The following is a 16,760-nucleotide window of genomic DNA, read 5'->3' on the forward strand; positions in this document are numbered from 1 at the left end:
ACACACACACACACACTTGTTGGGATTTTGATCGAGCTGAATTGACTTTATAGATCAATAAGGAGAATTTGACATTTAAATAATATTGAGTCTTCTGGTCCATGGACAAGGTATATCTCTCCTTTTACTTAGGTTTTCTTTAACCAGTTTCAGTAATTATAGTTTTCAGTGACTTGCACATCTTTTATTAGATTTATTTCTAGAGATTTGAGGGTTTTTTCATATTATTATAAATAGTGGTGTTTTTCAAATTTCATTTTTCAGTTGGTTTTGCTAGAATATAAAAATACAATTTAGTTTCAAGTATTGACCTCATAATCCAGCAACCATGCTCAATTTACATATTCATTCTAATTGTTTTCAGATTCTTTGGGATTTTCTATGTGTATGATTATTCTGGATTTCATTTCTGCCACTATCATAAATATCTTTCTTCTTCAATTACTTCTTCACAGTAGACCTCTACTTTTTTATGCTCAATTAAAATGCTGGTCATTTCCTTGTTGATATACATTTCTTTTGATGATTAGAAAAGTAAACAAAAAAGATTCAACTGTGGGTCACAGAAGTAATTGGGCACTTTGTTGCCATATCTAATCTAATCCAGAATATAACAATATTAGTGACAAAAGCAAAGAATGACTCAGACAAAAATTTGTTTATTTCAGCATGTATACATCAAAGCTCAAGATGTCTTTTTTCTGGATTGGGTTTCCTGATTTCTGTGTTATCTTTCCTAAAGTGTTTCCTGCAAGGTTTATTTTTAGCCACAGATATATCTGCCAATTCTAAGAAAAATTTATATTTTCTTGCACCACTCCTCTCCTCTTCCTGCAGCGCAATACATATTAGCTACTTCCTCTACTATGTGTTAATATTAACACGAAGTTCAACTTTTCTAGTCCTTTCCACAGTGACGTAATCCATGATAGCCACTATAAGTCTTTCCTTATTAAAGCAAAAGAATTTGAATAACTCTAGTCCCTTTGTTTAATAATTACATTCTGAGATCTTGATAGCTTTGTTTGTAAACTATTCTGAATGTCAAGTTGGGAGGTAATATTTTGTAACATGTGTTATCAAGAAAATATTTTGTAACATGTGTTATCAAGAAAAATATTATTTTCACAGTAGACTTTGGCTTAGTTATGGTTTAAAAATTACTCTTGTGAAGAGCTCCAAAGCGTATATATAGATTCCTCTAGCTTAGTAATTCTAGGATTACACTGCCACTGAGCTAGGATTGACATCAAGGACCATCCTTGTTCTGTGCCTTGTGTAAAGTTAGTGTTTAGTAAATACTTTTTGATTGACTTGAAGAAAGATGCCATTCCAGAAGCCGTCAAGTGTTCTTCATAAATTCAAGGGGATCCTCTATTCTACTATGTGTTCAGAAGAACTTCTAAAGTCCCTGGATTTTTTCAATGCAAGAGAAGATGATGTGTTTCTGGTGTCCTACCCAAAATCAGGTAAAGTTTATTTTAATGTATGTTAAATGTATAAATACATTTTTAAATATGTGAAATGTAAGAAATAAGAAGAAATATAATAATATTTTTATAAAACATTTATTTTTCAGAATTGTTTCATAGGACATTTAAGTATCCTAAATGCTTACTTTATTTTATTTATTTATTTTATTAAATGTCTATTTGTTTATTTTTGAGGAGAGAGAGAAAGAGAGAGAGAGAGAAAAAGCAGGGGAGGGGCGGAAAGAGAGGGAGACACAGGATCTGAAGCAGGCTCCAGGCTCTGCACAGGGCTTGAACCCACAAACTGTAAGATCATGACCTGAGCTGAAGTCAGATGTTTAACCAACTGAGTCACCCAAGAGACCCTAAATGCTTATTTTAATGAAAAAGTTTGACATTAGAACATTGAGAACTGTGTTTTGAGAAAATTCAACTGGAGGAATTAGAGCTTTTACTATGATCTTGTTTCTATTTGATAAAGCATACAGATATTGACATATATAATAAGCATAATATCTGTACCATTATAAAGTTCTCTTCATATTTATGCCAGGCATGGCGACAAATAGTATTAGTTCAATTCATATTTAATCATTGATTTATAAATGAATAATTTTTTCTCCTGGGCTAATAAAAACAAATGTAAGTGTTTTTAGTGTTAAATTTTATGCCTTATTCTTCGAAGTTTATTTCCACATATTACACACATGAAAGAAAGGACCATTATGAATAATATCATCCTGGGAATAGTCAAAATTAATTCGATATTATTTTTAATGTTGAGAGGTGACCAGGATATATAATATCTAACTGCTAGCTGCGATTTCCAGACATGTGCAGAGGGGCATACACCTGCTGGGATGGGTCAGCAACTAAGAGCTTAAACCCTTTCCAATTATGTTTGCATTTAGTTCACGTACCTGACTCTGTCAGGCCCAAGAGGCCCTCACAGAGTTCACATAGGGCCAGATCTTCCAGGCGTGTTTTTTGAGAATAAACATAAATCACATACATAACTCTTCTATTGGAAAATAGTGCTGCAAATGGAAATTAAATGATTGCCTCCAGAAAATCTCAGTATTCTATGTAGCAGGTCACTCTGTGAGTAAATATACCTTACCCTAAGTTGATATGTTAGTTCAGAAAGTAATTTATGAGACTTTTAAAGTTCTTTGAGCAAGTGGCTAGTTTATACTCTGTATAAACAACCATATATAAAGCTTCCACTGTACGTGTTGGTGCCTGTAAATGGGCATCATTCACCAGGTCCGGAGGTCTCTTCGGCAGCACAAAACTGTATTCTCTCTCCTTCGCCAGAATATATCAATACACTTTTTGAAAACGATAGAAATATCATTACTATATTAGTCATGTTTATATGAATATTATAAATATTTGACCTATTAACATCATAATCTAAAATAGTCTTTAATTTAAAACATATCGTGCAAATGAGAACCATGTTTAAGTTCTAAATATTTATTCAACTATATATTAGTTAATGTCGTAACAAATTTGGAGCTGGAATTACAGTGGGATAAGTGGACACTGGCCTGATTTAAACTTCTTAGAAACATTGGTTTCAAATCAGCAAAGCATCCTCCCTACCAAACTTCTACTTCTGGGCTCCAGCTTACTGTTGTCCACAATGTTGGAGCACATCCATATTTGCTTCACATAAACATAAAGTGATATTCCTTCCAGACTTCATGGTAGCATAGGATTGTGTCTTTATGATATTTGAATATAGCATTTGCTCCTTGTTCAAATGCTTTGTCTACACCACTACTCTGTGTTTGCACACACAAAAAAATAAGATCCAGTGTCTATCTTCCAGGGGGGAGTGGGGAGATGGACATGAATATAAGCAATGACATTTCTACTCTGGTAAGTGCTACTTTGGAGGGACAGAGAGAGTAAACAATTGTGCCAGGAGAGCAGGGACTCAGAAGACAGTATATAAAACAGCAAGATGCATGAGCTTGCAGGACCAGTAGGAACTGTATATGGAAAGACCTGTGTATTTGCAAATTGGAGAAGGTGCTAGAGGTAGGGTAGCATGGAAGAGTATTTCAAGCTGAGGAAATGGCTTATGCAGTTTTAAGGTCTCTTCATGCTCTTTAAAGTGTGATTCTTCCTGAAAAGTGAATTATCGTCTCAAGCGTTCAAACAGGTTTCAGTGAGTGTCAAACAATAATAACTATTTATAGGAAAATTAATGCACTCATAGCTCTTATAAAATCATGCTAATTTTCTATTTATTTCATCAAGAGTATCACTTAATTTAAAAATGCATTTTGTTTTATTTTTGTGTGAAGGTACTCACTGGGTTGCAGAGGTCATTGAGAACATTCCCAATGTTAGCATGAGTCTAACATCTCCTATTGAGTTGGGAGACATTTCTAAATTTGAAGAGCTAAACATGTATCATAAGAGAAGAGTTATTCCAACACATTTGAGCTACAACATGCTACCTATGAATATCAAACAAAAACAATGCAAGGTAAGATCAGTGGGTAAGGGCAAAGGCTTGAGAGTACCATAGAATTGGGCTTGGCTTCTTGATCTGTCACTTTCATCCCTAATGGGAAGTGAAAGTCTCTGTTTGCACCTGGTTTCCCAAGATGATTACCTGTCCTCTGTTGCCACCTCCCTAGCCTTGAGAGCTTAGGGTTGATGCTGACTTTCCGTGCTCCCGCAGGATTTGTCAGATAGTCAATTCTTCTTGCCATGTTTCTCTACTCTCAATCTTACTTAGACTCCTATGTTTTGTTCCTTATCTTTGTCTCCCCCCTTTTTTTGTTTCCAATCTCTCTTACATGAAATTTATGCTTTTAGTTCATATCATGATATTAATTAATATTTAATTTTTTTCAGAGAACTATTCTACCTTCCCTTCATATCTTTTAGCCACCCCCTAATGTTTCTTAGAATATTGTGTATTTATTGAGTATAACTGACATATAACATTGTATTAGTTTCAGATGTACCACTTAATGACCTGATATTTCTACATATTGTGAAATCACTGCCACAATAATTCTACTTAACATGTGTCACTACACATAATTACAGAATACATTCTTTTTTAAAAATATTTTTTAATGTTTAATTATTTTTGAGAGAGAGACAGAGCATGAGTGGGGGAGGGAAAGAGAGAGAGGGAGACACAGAATCCAAAGCAGGCTCCAGGCTCTGAGCTGTCAGCAAAGAACCTGACACGGGGCTCCAACCCTGGAACCAAGAGATCATGACCTGAGCTGAAGTCAGATACTTAACTGACTGAGCCACCGAAGTGACCCCAGAATACATTATTTTAAAATATGTATTATGTATTAATAGCTTGCATTGCCTTTCCCAATGATAATACTGACAGGTAACTTTGGGTATTCTCCAAAGACCCTAAAATACTCTTCTCTCTACCAAAACAAACAAATAAAAAATTCCAACCGGATGGCTAAGGCTTAAGATTCTGCCACTTTATCTCTTTTTTTTAAGGCAGTGAATGGATTTTTAAACTGCTTTCAGAGCCTTGGGTTTCTGTGAATCTGCTCAGGATGCAGAGAGCAATTAAAGAAAGCCTGAAGTGTTGAGTTACTCCTCAATTATCTCTTGAGATGAAGAGAGGATAATGGGGGCAAAGGGGAGGTAAAGGTGGCTTTTCATCTCTGTGCACGGTGGCCTTTGCACATCTCTCATGTAAAGAGGAGCAGGTGTTCTTCATGTGGATCTTACACGACACCTGGACTATGAACACATTACAGAAAGAAAGATAGCTACATAACAATACCTGGACTATGGACACAGTACAGAAAGATAGCTACATTCAGCATAACTCAGTAAACACTTCATAACCTACATAAAATGTGTACACCTGATTATGAATTTAAGAGCAAGTGGGACATCTGATACTCATGACCATGATCGAAGATAGTCCTATTATAGCCAGTGTCTCGCACTGGTTTCCTGAGGTTTTTCAGAAGCTCTTACTACACTCTGTATGTCCCTATTATATCTTTCATAACACTGCATTCTTTCACCTCACTGCAAGTTTTGAGAAAGCTGGTAATATTTCTGTCTTACTAGTCATATTTCTCAGACCTTGAACTTTCCACTCTGCCTGGTCTACTGGAGGTACCAAACAAATATTTATTAAATTGAATTAGATTGCAGTTGCAGCATTTCTGTCAATTAGGAGGGTAGCTCAGATTCCTTACTCTGTGGGGGATTAAATTGTAGAAATATGCAATTCCAAAACATCATTCTTCTTATAAATAAGAATAGATAATTTATAAGAAATTTTAGTGTACTTAAGTCATGTTACAAAATTACTAAAAATTTTTTCTGTTAGAAGTTTTTTATATTAAAAAAGTAATCTTGTCCTACAAATTAATAGAGGGTTTCTCATGTCCGTTGCTAAAAAGATAAGGCCACATGTAGCACATAAATTGGGAAAGTGTGGTCGGTGGCTGGCAGCACCAATGTCATCTGGGAGCTTGTTAGAAATGCAGAATGCCGGGTCTCACCCTGGATCCTCTGAATCAGAATCTGCTTTTTCGCAAGATTCCCAGATGATTCGTACACACATTAAGTTAGAAACACTGGCCTGAATCTATGCTTAATAATCTGAGTAAACTCGCAAAAAATTGTGGTTTGTACAGGTAGATTTGGTTGCTTTCATTTAGAAAATGCTTTGTTTTGGGGCTATTCCATCTAAAAATAAACTAATTTGTTTTAACAGATTATCTACATTGTCAGGAATCCAAAGGATACAGCCGTTTCTTTATTCCACTACTACAGAGATAATCCCAATCTCCCTGGCATTGAAACCTGGGCTGGATTTCTAGAGCTTTTCCTAAGAGGAGATGGTAAATATAACAATGATTTCTATTCATAATATACAGCTCCACTCAACACAAAAGCATTTTCCAAAAGTTTAAATGGACCCTAATGGCCTGCTTTCAGAAATACACTTGAATAGATAATTCTTTTGCTTCTAAGCCATTCTTTCTCACTTTGCTTCCTCAGTCTTTGTTATCACCCACGGGTGGTACGTATTTGCAATTACTTATTGAGCTGGTTGAAATGTTTTAAAAACAGATTAATTCTGATCAAGTATCACTCTTTTTGCATATACTGTCAGTCTTGTCAGTGAAATAATTATGCATTAATTGGAGTTTAGCAAGATACAGCTGAAGCCTAGACATGCAGTCTGAAACATGCCTTATGTATACCCACATGGAAAATAAGACAACACAAACAGGGGCACCAGGGTGGCTTGGGGCCTCTGACTCTTGATTTTGGCTCAGGTCATGATCTCAGGGTTGCGGGAATGAGCCCTGCATCGAGCCCCATGTCAGGCTCCATGCTGAATGTAGAGCCTACTTAAGATTCTCTCTCAGTCTCCCTGTGCCCTCTCCCCCTCTTGCGCTCTATCCAAAAAAAAAAAAAAAAAAAAAAAATCCAAAACAACAGAAACAACACGCAAAAAATCCTAAACTCCCCCTTCCCCGCAAAAGGGAAAAAACATTCCCCAAATAAAACAAATGAATTAGGCATCTTGATACTTGGCTTTATAAAGATGAACAGAAAGCAATTTCTCCTGAAAATACTACAATGATACGTCATTTGATTGAGCTGTGCAGTGCATGTCGGTTCTGCATGACCATGAATGACTTTTGAATTTATTCATTTTTCCCTGACTCATTGGTGTCTGGAGCACTTACACACACGCACGCACGCATGCACGCGCACACATTAGTTTCTAAGCCTGACTTCCAAAACCTTTCATTACACCAAAATAATATACCAAGACAGTGCAGAATGTAGAAGAGGCATGATTTAGAAAGGGTGTGTGCCCACAGGGTCTTATCTCTCTAGAGGGTTGGAGGTAAATCTTCTTAATTGTTAGTTTCACTATTTCACTTGCAAATTGTTAAGCATTTACTTGTTAATTTAAGAGAGGCCACAGAAAGTATAACCTTAACATGAGGACTTAGGGAACTCACTAGCAACAGAGTGTAACACTCCTTTTGCTGTATTCTCTATGGAAGAATATGCTATGCCCACAATATTTCAGCTCCTCTTTTGCAAACATTTAGTAGAATCATAAAGTTTTGGGAATGACAGGTCTATTAAAGGTCATTTGATTGAAACACCCACCTGATGTTTGAATCACCTTTGTAGTATCCCCAAGAATATTGCAGGCTAAACTTGAACTTCTTTAACTTGGACAACGGGTTCACACCCCCAGCTCCTGCCCCCAAACAACACACTCCATCTCAATACTGTTAAAAATTTTTAAAAATCTTACGACGTGATCTAGACACTTAGCTAAGTGCAGTGCAACACGATTTCATATCATCCTCACAAGGACACAGGAGCTAGATGTGACCTTCATTTTACAGGTGAGGAAAGTACAGATGTTGGGAGGCCAGATAACTTGTCCAGATCCATATCTACTAAGGAGCAGAGCCCAGATTTAAATTCAAGTGTCAGCTCCAAAATCTTTGCTCTTAGCGCTGTGGCATAACTCATCAAGCAAGAAAGCTGTTGTCCTCATCATTAATTCTTCTTCTACATGATAGCCTTTTAAATATTTGAAGATAGTTAGCATGCCTCACTCTGCCTCAATTCCATTTTTGGAATAAGCAGAGTTTAAATACATAAATTATTTTTTTTTAAAAAAACAGATCTTGAGTCTGCTTTTTCTCAAGAAAAGAAAAGCCACGTTTGTCTCCAGTTATTATGAACTGGGGCTCACTACGTCTCTCACTGCTGCATGAGCTCTAATATGGCCACATCTCTATTGCTTTGCAGCACCTAGAAGACAAAAAGCATCCTCTGTGTATGGCCTCACTAGGGCAGGGAAAAGCAGGCCTATTAGTGCTCCTGTTGTAGAGATTATTTTTCTGTGAGTGTAGCCACAAAGAGGGCAACCTCATCCATATGCAGGGAAGCAAACTAGCTGTCATAGGGCATCTACCTTTGCTACAACATTATCCAGAGTCATAGCTGAGTACACTGGGAAGGGCGGTGCAGATGGAAAAAAGGTTCCAGATGATTCTTTTATGCCCTATTAGGTATGTTAATAGATTTTTAAGATTTTTAATTGCAAAGGGATCTGCCATGTAAGTATTATACAATCGGATAATCTAGCCTGGGCAAATCCTGTTGACACTTGGGGATAGTCACTGAATCACTAAAGCTTTTATTTATTTACTTGGGTGGGAAGAGTAGCCTCACTTTTTACTATTTATAAGATAAGGTTGTCTGTTTTTCTGTTAAATATATGTGACTGTATTTCAGGGATTTTCTTCAGGGACTTTAAAAAATGTTTATTTGTTTATTAAGAGAGAGAGAGAGAGAGCAAACAGGGAGGGACAGAGAGAGAGAGGGAGAGAAAGAATCCCAAGCAGGCTCTGCATTGTCAGTGCAGATCCAGACATGGGGCTTGATCTCACAAACCATGAGATCATAAACTGAACCAAAATTAAGAGACTGGATGCTGAATGCCTAAGGACAGGAGGTGGTATAATTCTGTAATTAAGTGGAGGATGTGGAGAAAAGCATTTCCCATAAAAGAAATACTTTACATCTCTGTTTCAGAAGTTATTTTTTCTTTAGGGCCATAGGTCTGGATAATAAGGATTCTGATTAAAGAATTAATGAAAAGTGTAATTCTCTATATTAGTAAGGAAGGCATGACAGCTTACTTCTTTAAGACAATTTTGGCTGGCTTAAGTCTTTCTGGAACAAGATGGAGTATAAATTAATTAGTTAGTAATCGCATAGCTGCTCTCAAACAATGATCAGGCTATGATCCAACAGATTATTCTTCAATCTATTTGGGGTATGTTGGAATGCATTTCCTGCTGAAAAGCCATAATGGGCCAAGTCAATTACACATAACCACCAGATGTGACACCAGGCCTCTTTTCCTGTCCAGCTGCAAGTCACAGAAGCCTAGGTTCCCCCTGACAGTATTGAGGGCTTCCATAGCATCAGCAACTCTAGGTGGTGATGTCATCCACCAGGGCTGGGATGGGCTGCAGCTGCTGAGAGGAGGCGGTGACGCAGTTTGAGTCTGTGAGTGTAGTCTGGGGTACTAGAAACTAGTTAACTTCTTAAATTTGAATAAGAGAAGAATCAATCTTATCCCACCATGTGTTTCTTCCTGGGTAAATGTTGGCCATCCTTAGAAGATAAACTCCTTGGGGCACCTGGGGGTCTCAGTAGGTTGAGCATCTGACTCTTGATCTCACCTCAGGGTCTTGACCTCAGGTCGTGAGTTCAAGCCCCACCTTGGGCCTTGGACTCTGCACTGGGTATAAACCCTACTTTATAAAAGAAGAAAAAGAAGAAGAAGAAGGGAAAGGGGAAGGGGAAGGGGAAGGGGAAGGGAAGGGAGGGGGGGGAGGGGGAGGAGGAGGAGGAGAAGAAAAGAAAAACTCCTTAAAACTGGTATGGTAATTTGAGAAATTCTAAGATCAAGTATTGCGCAAGTCCCTGAAATAGCAGTGAGAATGCTGATAACTGATGTATGAGGACAGTCCTTCTAGACACCCATTCTTATTGTACAGCCTTCTGGGCCAATGGGCCAATGGGGTAGAAAACTGGGCTGACACTGTAATGACGCCATTGCAGTCCCAGAAGTTCTTGTTTTTTTTTTTTTTTTTTAATTTTTTTTTTCAACGTTTATTTATTTTTGGGACAGAGAGAGACAGAGCATGAACGGGAGAGGGGCAGAGAGAGAGGGAGACACAGAATCTGAAACAGGCTCCAGGCTCTGAGCCATCAGCCCAGAGCCTGACGCGGGGCTCGAACTCACGGACCGTGAGATCGTGACCTGGCTGAAGTCGGACGCTTAACCGACTGCGCCACCCAGGCGCCCCAATAGTATTTTTTTTTAATTTGAGCTCTTCTAAGGAAAACTTTTTAAAAAATATTTAAGATCTTATTTAATTCTTAATTATTGAGTTAATGTTATTAAACCTAATTGTAAGTTTCTTCATAGATAATGAATGACACGTTGTTACTGAAGAAGACGTGGTATTAACATATATAACTAGCTTTTTTTTTTTTCATTTTAAATCCAGTGTAGTTAACATACAACATTATATTAGATTCAGATGTACAATAGAGTGATTCAACAATTTTTTTAACATGTATTTATTTTGAGAGAGAGAGAGAGTATGTGTGTGCACAAGGTAGGGAGGGGCAAAGAGAGAAAGAGAGAGAGAACCCCAAGGAGGCTCCACGCTGTCAGTACAGAGCCCAACGTGGGGCTCTATCCCACAAATCAAATTGTTAGATCATGACCTTAACCGAAATCAAGAGCTGGTCGCTTAAACTGAGCCACCCAGGTGCCCCCATTCAACAATTCTTCTTTAAGGTTTTTTTTTTTTTTTTTTAATGTTTATTTATGTGTGTGAGAGAGACACAGAGAGACAGAGGGAGACAGAGTGCAAGCAGGGGAGGGGCAGAGAGAGAGGGAGACACAGAATCAGAAGCAGGCTCCAGGCTCTGAGCTGTCAGCACAGAGCCTCACGCAGGGCTCAAACTCATGAACTGTGAGGTCATGACCTGAGCCAAAGTCAAATGCTTAACTGACTGAGCCACCCAGGCGACCACCATTCAAAAATTCTTAAGTAAAATTCTTTCACCTGAAAGTTTGATACCTGTGTGCCTTACTTTGCATACTTTGCTGAAATGGGAAGACCCTGGGACACCAAGTCATGATGCTTAATATTAACACAATTCACTTTTTTTTTCTAGTTGTATATGGATCCTGGTTTGATCATGTTTTAAGCTGGGAAGAACACAAAAATGACAAAAACATTCTAATTATATTCTACGAAGAAATGAAGAAAGTAAGTCCTTTCTAATATTTCAACAATCAAAATTTAAGTCAAGTAAAGTTAGAACAGGACATCAGTAAATTCTGTTTTCAGGTTACAGGGAATTAATTTGGTGTTTTGATGAGTTACACTTTCTAAAAAACTTTTTTTTTTCTTATTGCTCAGGATCTTTCTAAAAGCATAAAGAAAATAATTAATTTCCTCGGTATAAATGTGAGTGACAGTGAAATTAATAAGATTACTCGGAAAACATCATTCAGTGAAATGAAAAATAATGCAGCCAAAGAAAACTGTGATCCAAATCATACCATCTGTGCCCTCACAACTAATAGGAACCTGGTATTTAGGAAAGGTAAGTCATAACGGGATGTGGTGCTTTGCCTGGGCTTATATTTGGAAGTAGTTCCATTTTACCATTTTTAAAAAATCTCTCATTTCACCATCGTGCACCCTATCTCTTGCACAATGGATTTGTGCATCGTTATCCCTCAGTGAACACTTATTAAATGAAGTTCTCAAATTGCATTATTTCTAGACATTGAGATTTCCATGCCCAGTTAGGAACCAGTTGAGAGAGACACAGTGTCAAACAGATGGAAATAATAAAGTTGCTTGAAGAATGTTCCTCAGGTCTGCAGTCTAGTGCATTTGTTAACAACTTATCCTAAGTTTTGCAAACATGCTTGCTTAGTCACAATCAAATGCAGTTCGTCCTTGCACTGAAGCAGCCCATTTAGTGCATGGTAGAGAGCAGTATGTGACACATGTTTTCTTCAGAAGAGAGAAGGGAGCTGATGAGTTTTGACAGTGCATTTTTCCAAACTCACCAAATAACTCACCCTGCACCAGTCAGGGGTGCACAGAGAAGCTGGAAGTGTTATCTAAGGACATTCCCCTGCATGAAAACCCAAAGAGAAGGAAATGAATCTTCTCCACTAATTCCTAACATTTAACTTAAAAGTAGTTTGGGTACATCTGGATATAGAATTGTTTTGAAATCCATGTGAGTTTTTAAAAAATATTTTTTAATGTTTACTTATTTTTTTGAGAGAGAGAGAGCAGGGGCAGGGGAGGGGTAGAGAGAGAGAGAGAGGGAGAACTCACAGTGGGCTCCAGGCTCCACGCTGTTAGCACAGAGCCTGGTGCAGGGCTTGAACTCATGGAACTGTGAGATCATGACCTGAGCCAAAGTCAGACACTTACCCAACTGAGCCACCCAGGTGGACATGAAATCCATGTGAGTTTTAATCCAGATATGGGAGAAAAATGTTTTAACATTTTTCAAAATTTTCATAACTTATAATGGCAAAATTTTCTGTGTTTAGGTACTCAGATTTCCTACTAGAAAACACAAAGGTGTGTTTTCCATTTTCTGGTTCATCTAAATTTAATTCATTCTAAAGCAAATATTTGCTAACTCACATGGATCAGATATTGCCTTAAGTTTGCAAATTACTTTTGTCTTTTTTGGTGATTCATTTTTTATTTTCTTATAGTTACAAAAGGAGGGCTGAGAGGGAGGAGAGAACTTAATTCAGCAAATATTTATTAATAAGTATTTTCTAAGTGCTAAGATTAAAAAATTGAATAAAATACAGTCTTGTCCTTCAGAAAATCATAATCTAGATAGTAATACAAGGTGATAACAGCTATACCAGTAGTATAAACAAATATGAATAGCAACATGAGTAAGGGAGAGAGAATTTTTTCCTAGCAGAGTAGGTGAGGAGATGACATTGGATTGGGGACTGGAATCATGAGCAAAACTTTGCCAGGAAAATAACAGAGAAGAAGTACATTCCAGCAAGAGCTAGCAGCAAGAAGGATATCTCAGAACCACTATGGACTTGCATTGTATTTTCTAGAAAGAGCAGGTAGTCTTCTGTGCGAGAGTGGTATATGATGTGTGGAGCAGAATGAGGGAGATAAAGATTGGGGCCAGAGAACAAAAGCTCTGATGGACATTATGAGGGGGTCCTTTACCCCCACCCCATCCCTGTCTATTTGCTCTTTTAAGAAGGGACGTGAAAATAATAGAGTCAGGTGGAAAGTTGATTAGAAGAGGGTGAGACCAGAGGCATAAAGTCCAGTAAGAGGTTATTGTAATAATCCAGGTACAAAACACTGAGGGGCATAATTTGGCTAGTGGCAATGAGCCACGGTCAGGTGGATCTTAACTCAGAAGTCAGTTTAGGAGCCATCAGCAGTTTGTGGAATTAGGTAAAATTATTCAGGGTGATTGGAAAGGATTGTGGAGAAAGGGTTAGAAGGGGGAGCCCTAGGGACGCTAACATCAATAGGAATGAAACAACCCAAGACAAGTCAAGAAAGGAAATCAGCCAGAATTCCAAAGAGGGCCAGGATAAAACATGGCTGTTTGTTTATCATTCATGAATTCTGAGAGTGTCTTCCATAGTGGTGTCAGTGGAAGCCAGATTAAGGGAATTGAAGAGATGAGAAAGAAAGGAAGCAGCAAATAAGGACCACTCTTCCAAGAAGTTTGAAAATGGAGGACAAGAGCAAGATGATATGGGAGGGTCAAGAAAAAGATTAGGAGGATTGGGAGAGAGAAGATAAAGGGAAGACAGAATTTAGAAAAGGATGTGCGAAAGAAGGTGAAACAAGCAGAGATGAGAGAAACAGAGAGATTGGGAGGGATTATAATACAGAGAATGAGAAATGAGGAAGTTTTGATGCTCAGTGGAACCCAGTGGAGACCAATTAAGATGAAACAGGTGAAGGCAATTAAGAGTACACTTAATCGTCATGAATACTGAATAATGTATAGAGTTGTTGACTCAATATACTCTACACCAGAAGTCACTATCACATTGTATGTTAAGTGTACTTGAATTTAAAAGAGAGAGAGAGCAGTTACGCGGACCTGTGGTATGTTAGCACAGTTACCGCTTCAGAGGTGCACAGGACAGGGAAAGAAGTGACATCATGTCCACTTTGTCGCTTTTATGTTTCAACTAAGTTTAGGCGAGACGTTTCTTGGCTTGCTGTCGTAAAACCTAGGTTATCTATATATTTTAATCTTCTTTTCTTTTTAAGAAATAACTTTTTAAACTGTAAATATTAACATACAACCATTACTGTGGAAATTAAAAGCAACACATAACAAATGAAGAAAAGAATAACCCCCATCTTCTTATCACCAAGAAATGAAATCATTCGTATTTTATTATAAATCTGACAGATTGTTTTTGTGGATGCTGTACATTTACATTGGTTCTTCTCTGATACATTTCCAATTTTTTCCAGGAGCGGTGGGTGATTGGATAAACTACTTTACTTCAAAGCAGAAGAGAGTATTTGATGAACTATTCACAGAGAAAATGAAACACAGTGAACTAGCAAGACATTTTGAAGATTCCTCTTAATATAAATGGAAAATGAAGCCACTTTCCGTTTTATGTGATGCAGTACTCGGGGAATACATAAATATATTTTACCAATGTGAAAAGCAGATATTTCTTTCAGTGAGAAATGGACACTTCATGAATGTGTCAAAGGTTTCATGTATGAGAGACTGTTATTAACATATTTGGTGATAGCAGAGAATTATTAACAAGAGGAAGTTTACAATCTTGGAATGGCTGAATTATATATCTGCTTTCAGGATATTCATAAGGAAAGGAGATTATTTCTATTCAGGGAGAACATATTACTGTGGGTGTTCTATAAACTGCATTAATGTACAACAAAAGTGGAGAAGGATTGTGTAAAATAACAAATGTCTGAGAAGTATTTATTTTCTGCCTATTTGGACATTATGACTTCTAAATAAACATTTTCATTTCAACATTACCTGGTGTCTGTGTAGAAATATTCTCCAGTGTCATAACAATGACAAACATAATCTTACTAAGATGGAATACCTACTAGGTAGATTATATCAAATGATCCCAATCTGGTACATGGTGGAAATGAAGAATGAAAAGATACTCTTTCACATTAAAGTAACACTGGCATGGAATTCCAGTATTTTCTTTATCTTTTATAAAGCCATTTAATTACATAATTTCTTGGGGTGCTGGGTGGCTCAGTCAGCTACACATCTGACTCAATTTCAGCTAGGGTCACGATCTCACAGTTTGTGAGATCAAGCCTTGCACAATGGACTCTGCTGACAGTGAGGAGAGTGCTTGGGATTCTCACTTTCCCTCTATCTCTGCCCCTCCCCATTTGTGCACACACTCTCTCAAAAATAGATAAATAAACTTTAAAAAAGTTTTAAATTACAAATGTCTTATTTTGTAGTTTTGAAAAATATGAAGTGTTTATGATTTTTTCCAGTATTTTGAATATGTATTATTTCTCCCAGTAGCATTTTTTAAAATGTACTTTTAGGGGCGCCTGGGTGGCTCAGTCGGTTAAGCGTCCGACTTCAGCTCAGGTCACGATCTCACAGTCTGTGGTTTTGAGCCCCGCGTAGGACTCTGGGCTGATGGCTCAGAGCCTGGAGCCTGCTTCCGATTCTGTGTGTCTCTCTCTCTCTCTCTGACCCTCCCCCGTTCATGCTCTGTCTCTCTCTGTCTCAAAAATAAATAAACGTTAAAAAAAAATCTTAAAAAAAATAAATAAAATGTACTTTTATTTTTTGAGACAGAGAGAGAAAGAGTGCAAATGGAGGAGGAGTAGAGAGAGTGGGACAGAGAAGTTCAAGCAGGCTCCACACTCAGTGCGGAGCCCAACTTGGGCTTGATCCCATGACCCTGAGATCATGACCTGAGCCAAAATCAAGAGTCAGTTGCTTAGCAGACTGAGCCACCCAGGCATCCTGCTCTCCCAGTAGCATTTTAGGATTAATTCAATCTCTATTTTTGTCTCTCTCCTATGATAGTATTGTTCTGTAGCTTTAGCTTAGAAGACACTGTAATGAAATTTCAGTGAATTTAGTTCATAATTCTTACCTAAATGACAATACATCATTTATGAACATCTACATCATACTGTTTGTATATGTGCCATAATATCTAACTCGAGGCTTGGTGAGAAATCAAAACTGCATATTGTATATGACTCTGAGCTATGAACCCAAAGCGATGGATTGAGTGAGTTAACTCAGACAAACACATTGCTTTTGTACCTCGGTGTATTGTGAATCTTATATTTTAGTAACAAATCTATTGAAGTCTTTTGTATCAGGTTTATCACAATTCAGTAAGCATTAGATAATCATAAATCTCCTACATATACATATTTGTTACAAATAAAGTGTATTCCAGAGAGGCAATCAGGTGTGATCTTGGTCAAGGGTTCATCTTCATGCTGGAGTTCAAATCACACGTAACTTTCCCTGATGTTGATGTGCAGAGAATGACGAAATCATCAAAGCAAGACAAGAAGATCTGATGAGACAGCAAGGGCAGAAGACAATGACTGTGGTGGTAAATGCTCCAAATCCTATGAGGCTATAACA

The 16,760-nt window shown here is 37.5% G+C and overlaps 1 protein-coding gene across 1 annotated transcript; it reads left to right on the top strand.

The window, feature by feature from the left end:
- The first annotated feature begins 1,022 nt into the window (after nucleotides 1–1,022).
- LOC131519874 (sulfotransferase 6B1-like) lies at nucleotides 1,023–15,145 on the top strand. Its single transcript, XM_058743409.1, has 6 exons — nucleotides 1,023–1,469; nucleotides 3,791–3,975; nucleotides 6,214–6,340; nucleotides 11,250–11,344; nucleotides 11,498–11,684; nucleotides 14,600–15,145. Exons 1-6 carry the CDS (start codon nucleotides 1,325–1,327, stop codon nucleotides 14,716–14,718), a joined length of 858 nt encoding a protein of 285 aa, XP_058599392.1. The 5' UTR covers nucleotides 1,023–1,324; the 3' UTR covers nucleotides 14,719–15,145.
- The last annotated feature ends 1,615 nt before the right edge of the window (nucleotides 15,146–16,760 follow it).

This window comes from Neofelis nebulosa, chromosome 8 (assembly GCF_028018385.1).
Source record: "Neofelis nebulosa isolate mNeoNeb1 chromosome 8, mNeoNeb1.pri, whole genome shotgun sequence".
NCBI lineage: Eukaryota > Metazoa > Chordata > Mammalia > Carnivora > Felidae > Neofelis > Neofelis nebulosa.

Coding starts and splice junctions, on each gene's coding strand:
- LOC131519874 (XM_058743409.1), top strand. CDS start 1,325: ATGCCATTCCAGAAGCCGTCAAGTGTTCTTCATAAATTCAAGGGGATC. Junction 6,341..11,249: donor GCTTTTCCTAAGAGGAGATG/GTAAATATAACA, acceptor TTTTTTTTCTAG/TTGTATATGGATCCTGGTTT. Junction 11,685..14,599: donor GAACCTGGTATTTAGGAAAG/GTAAGTCATAAC, acceptor AATTTTTTCCAG/GAGCGGTGGGTGATTGGATA.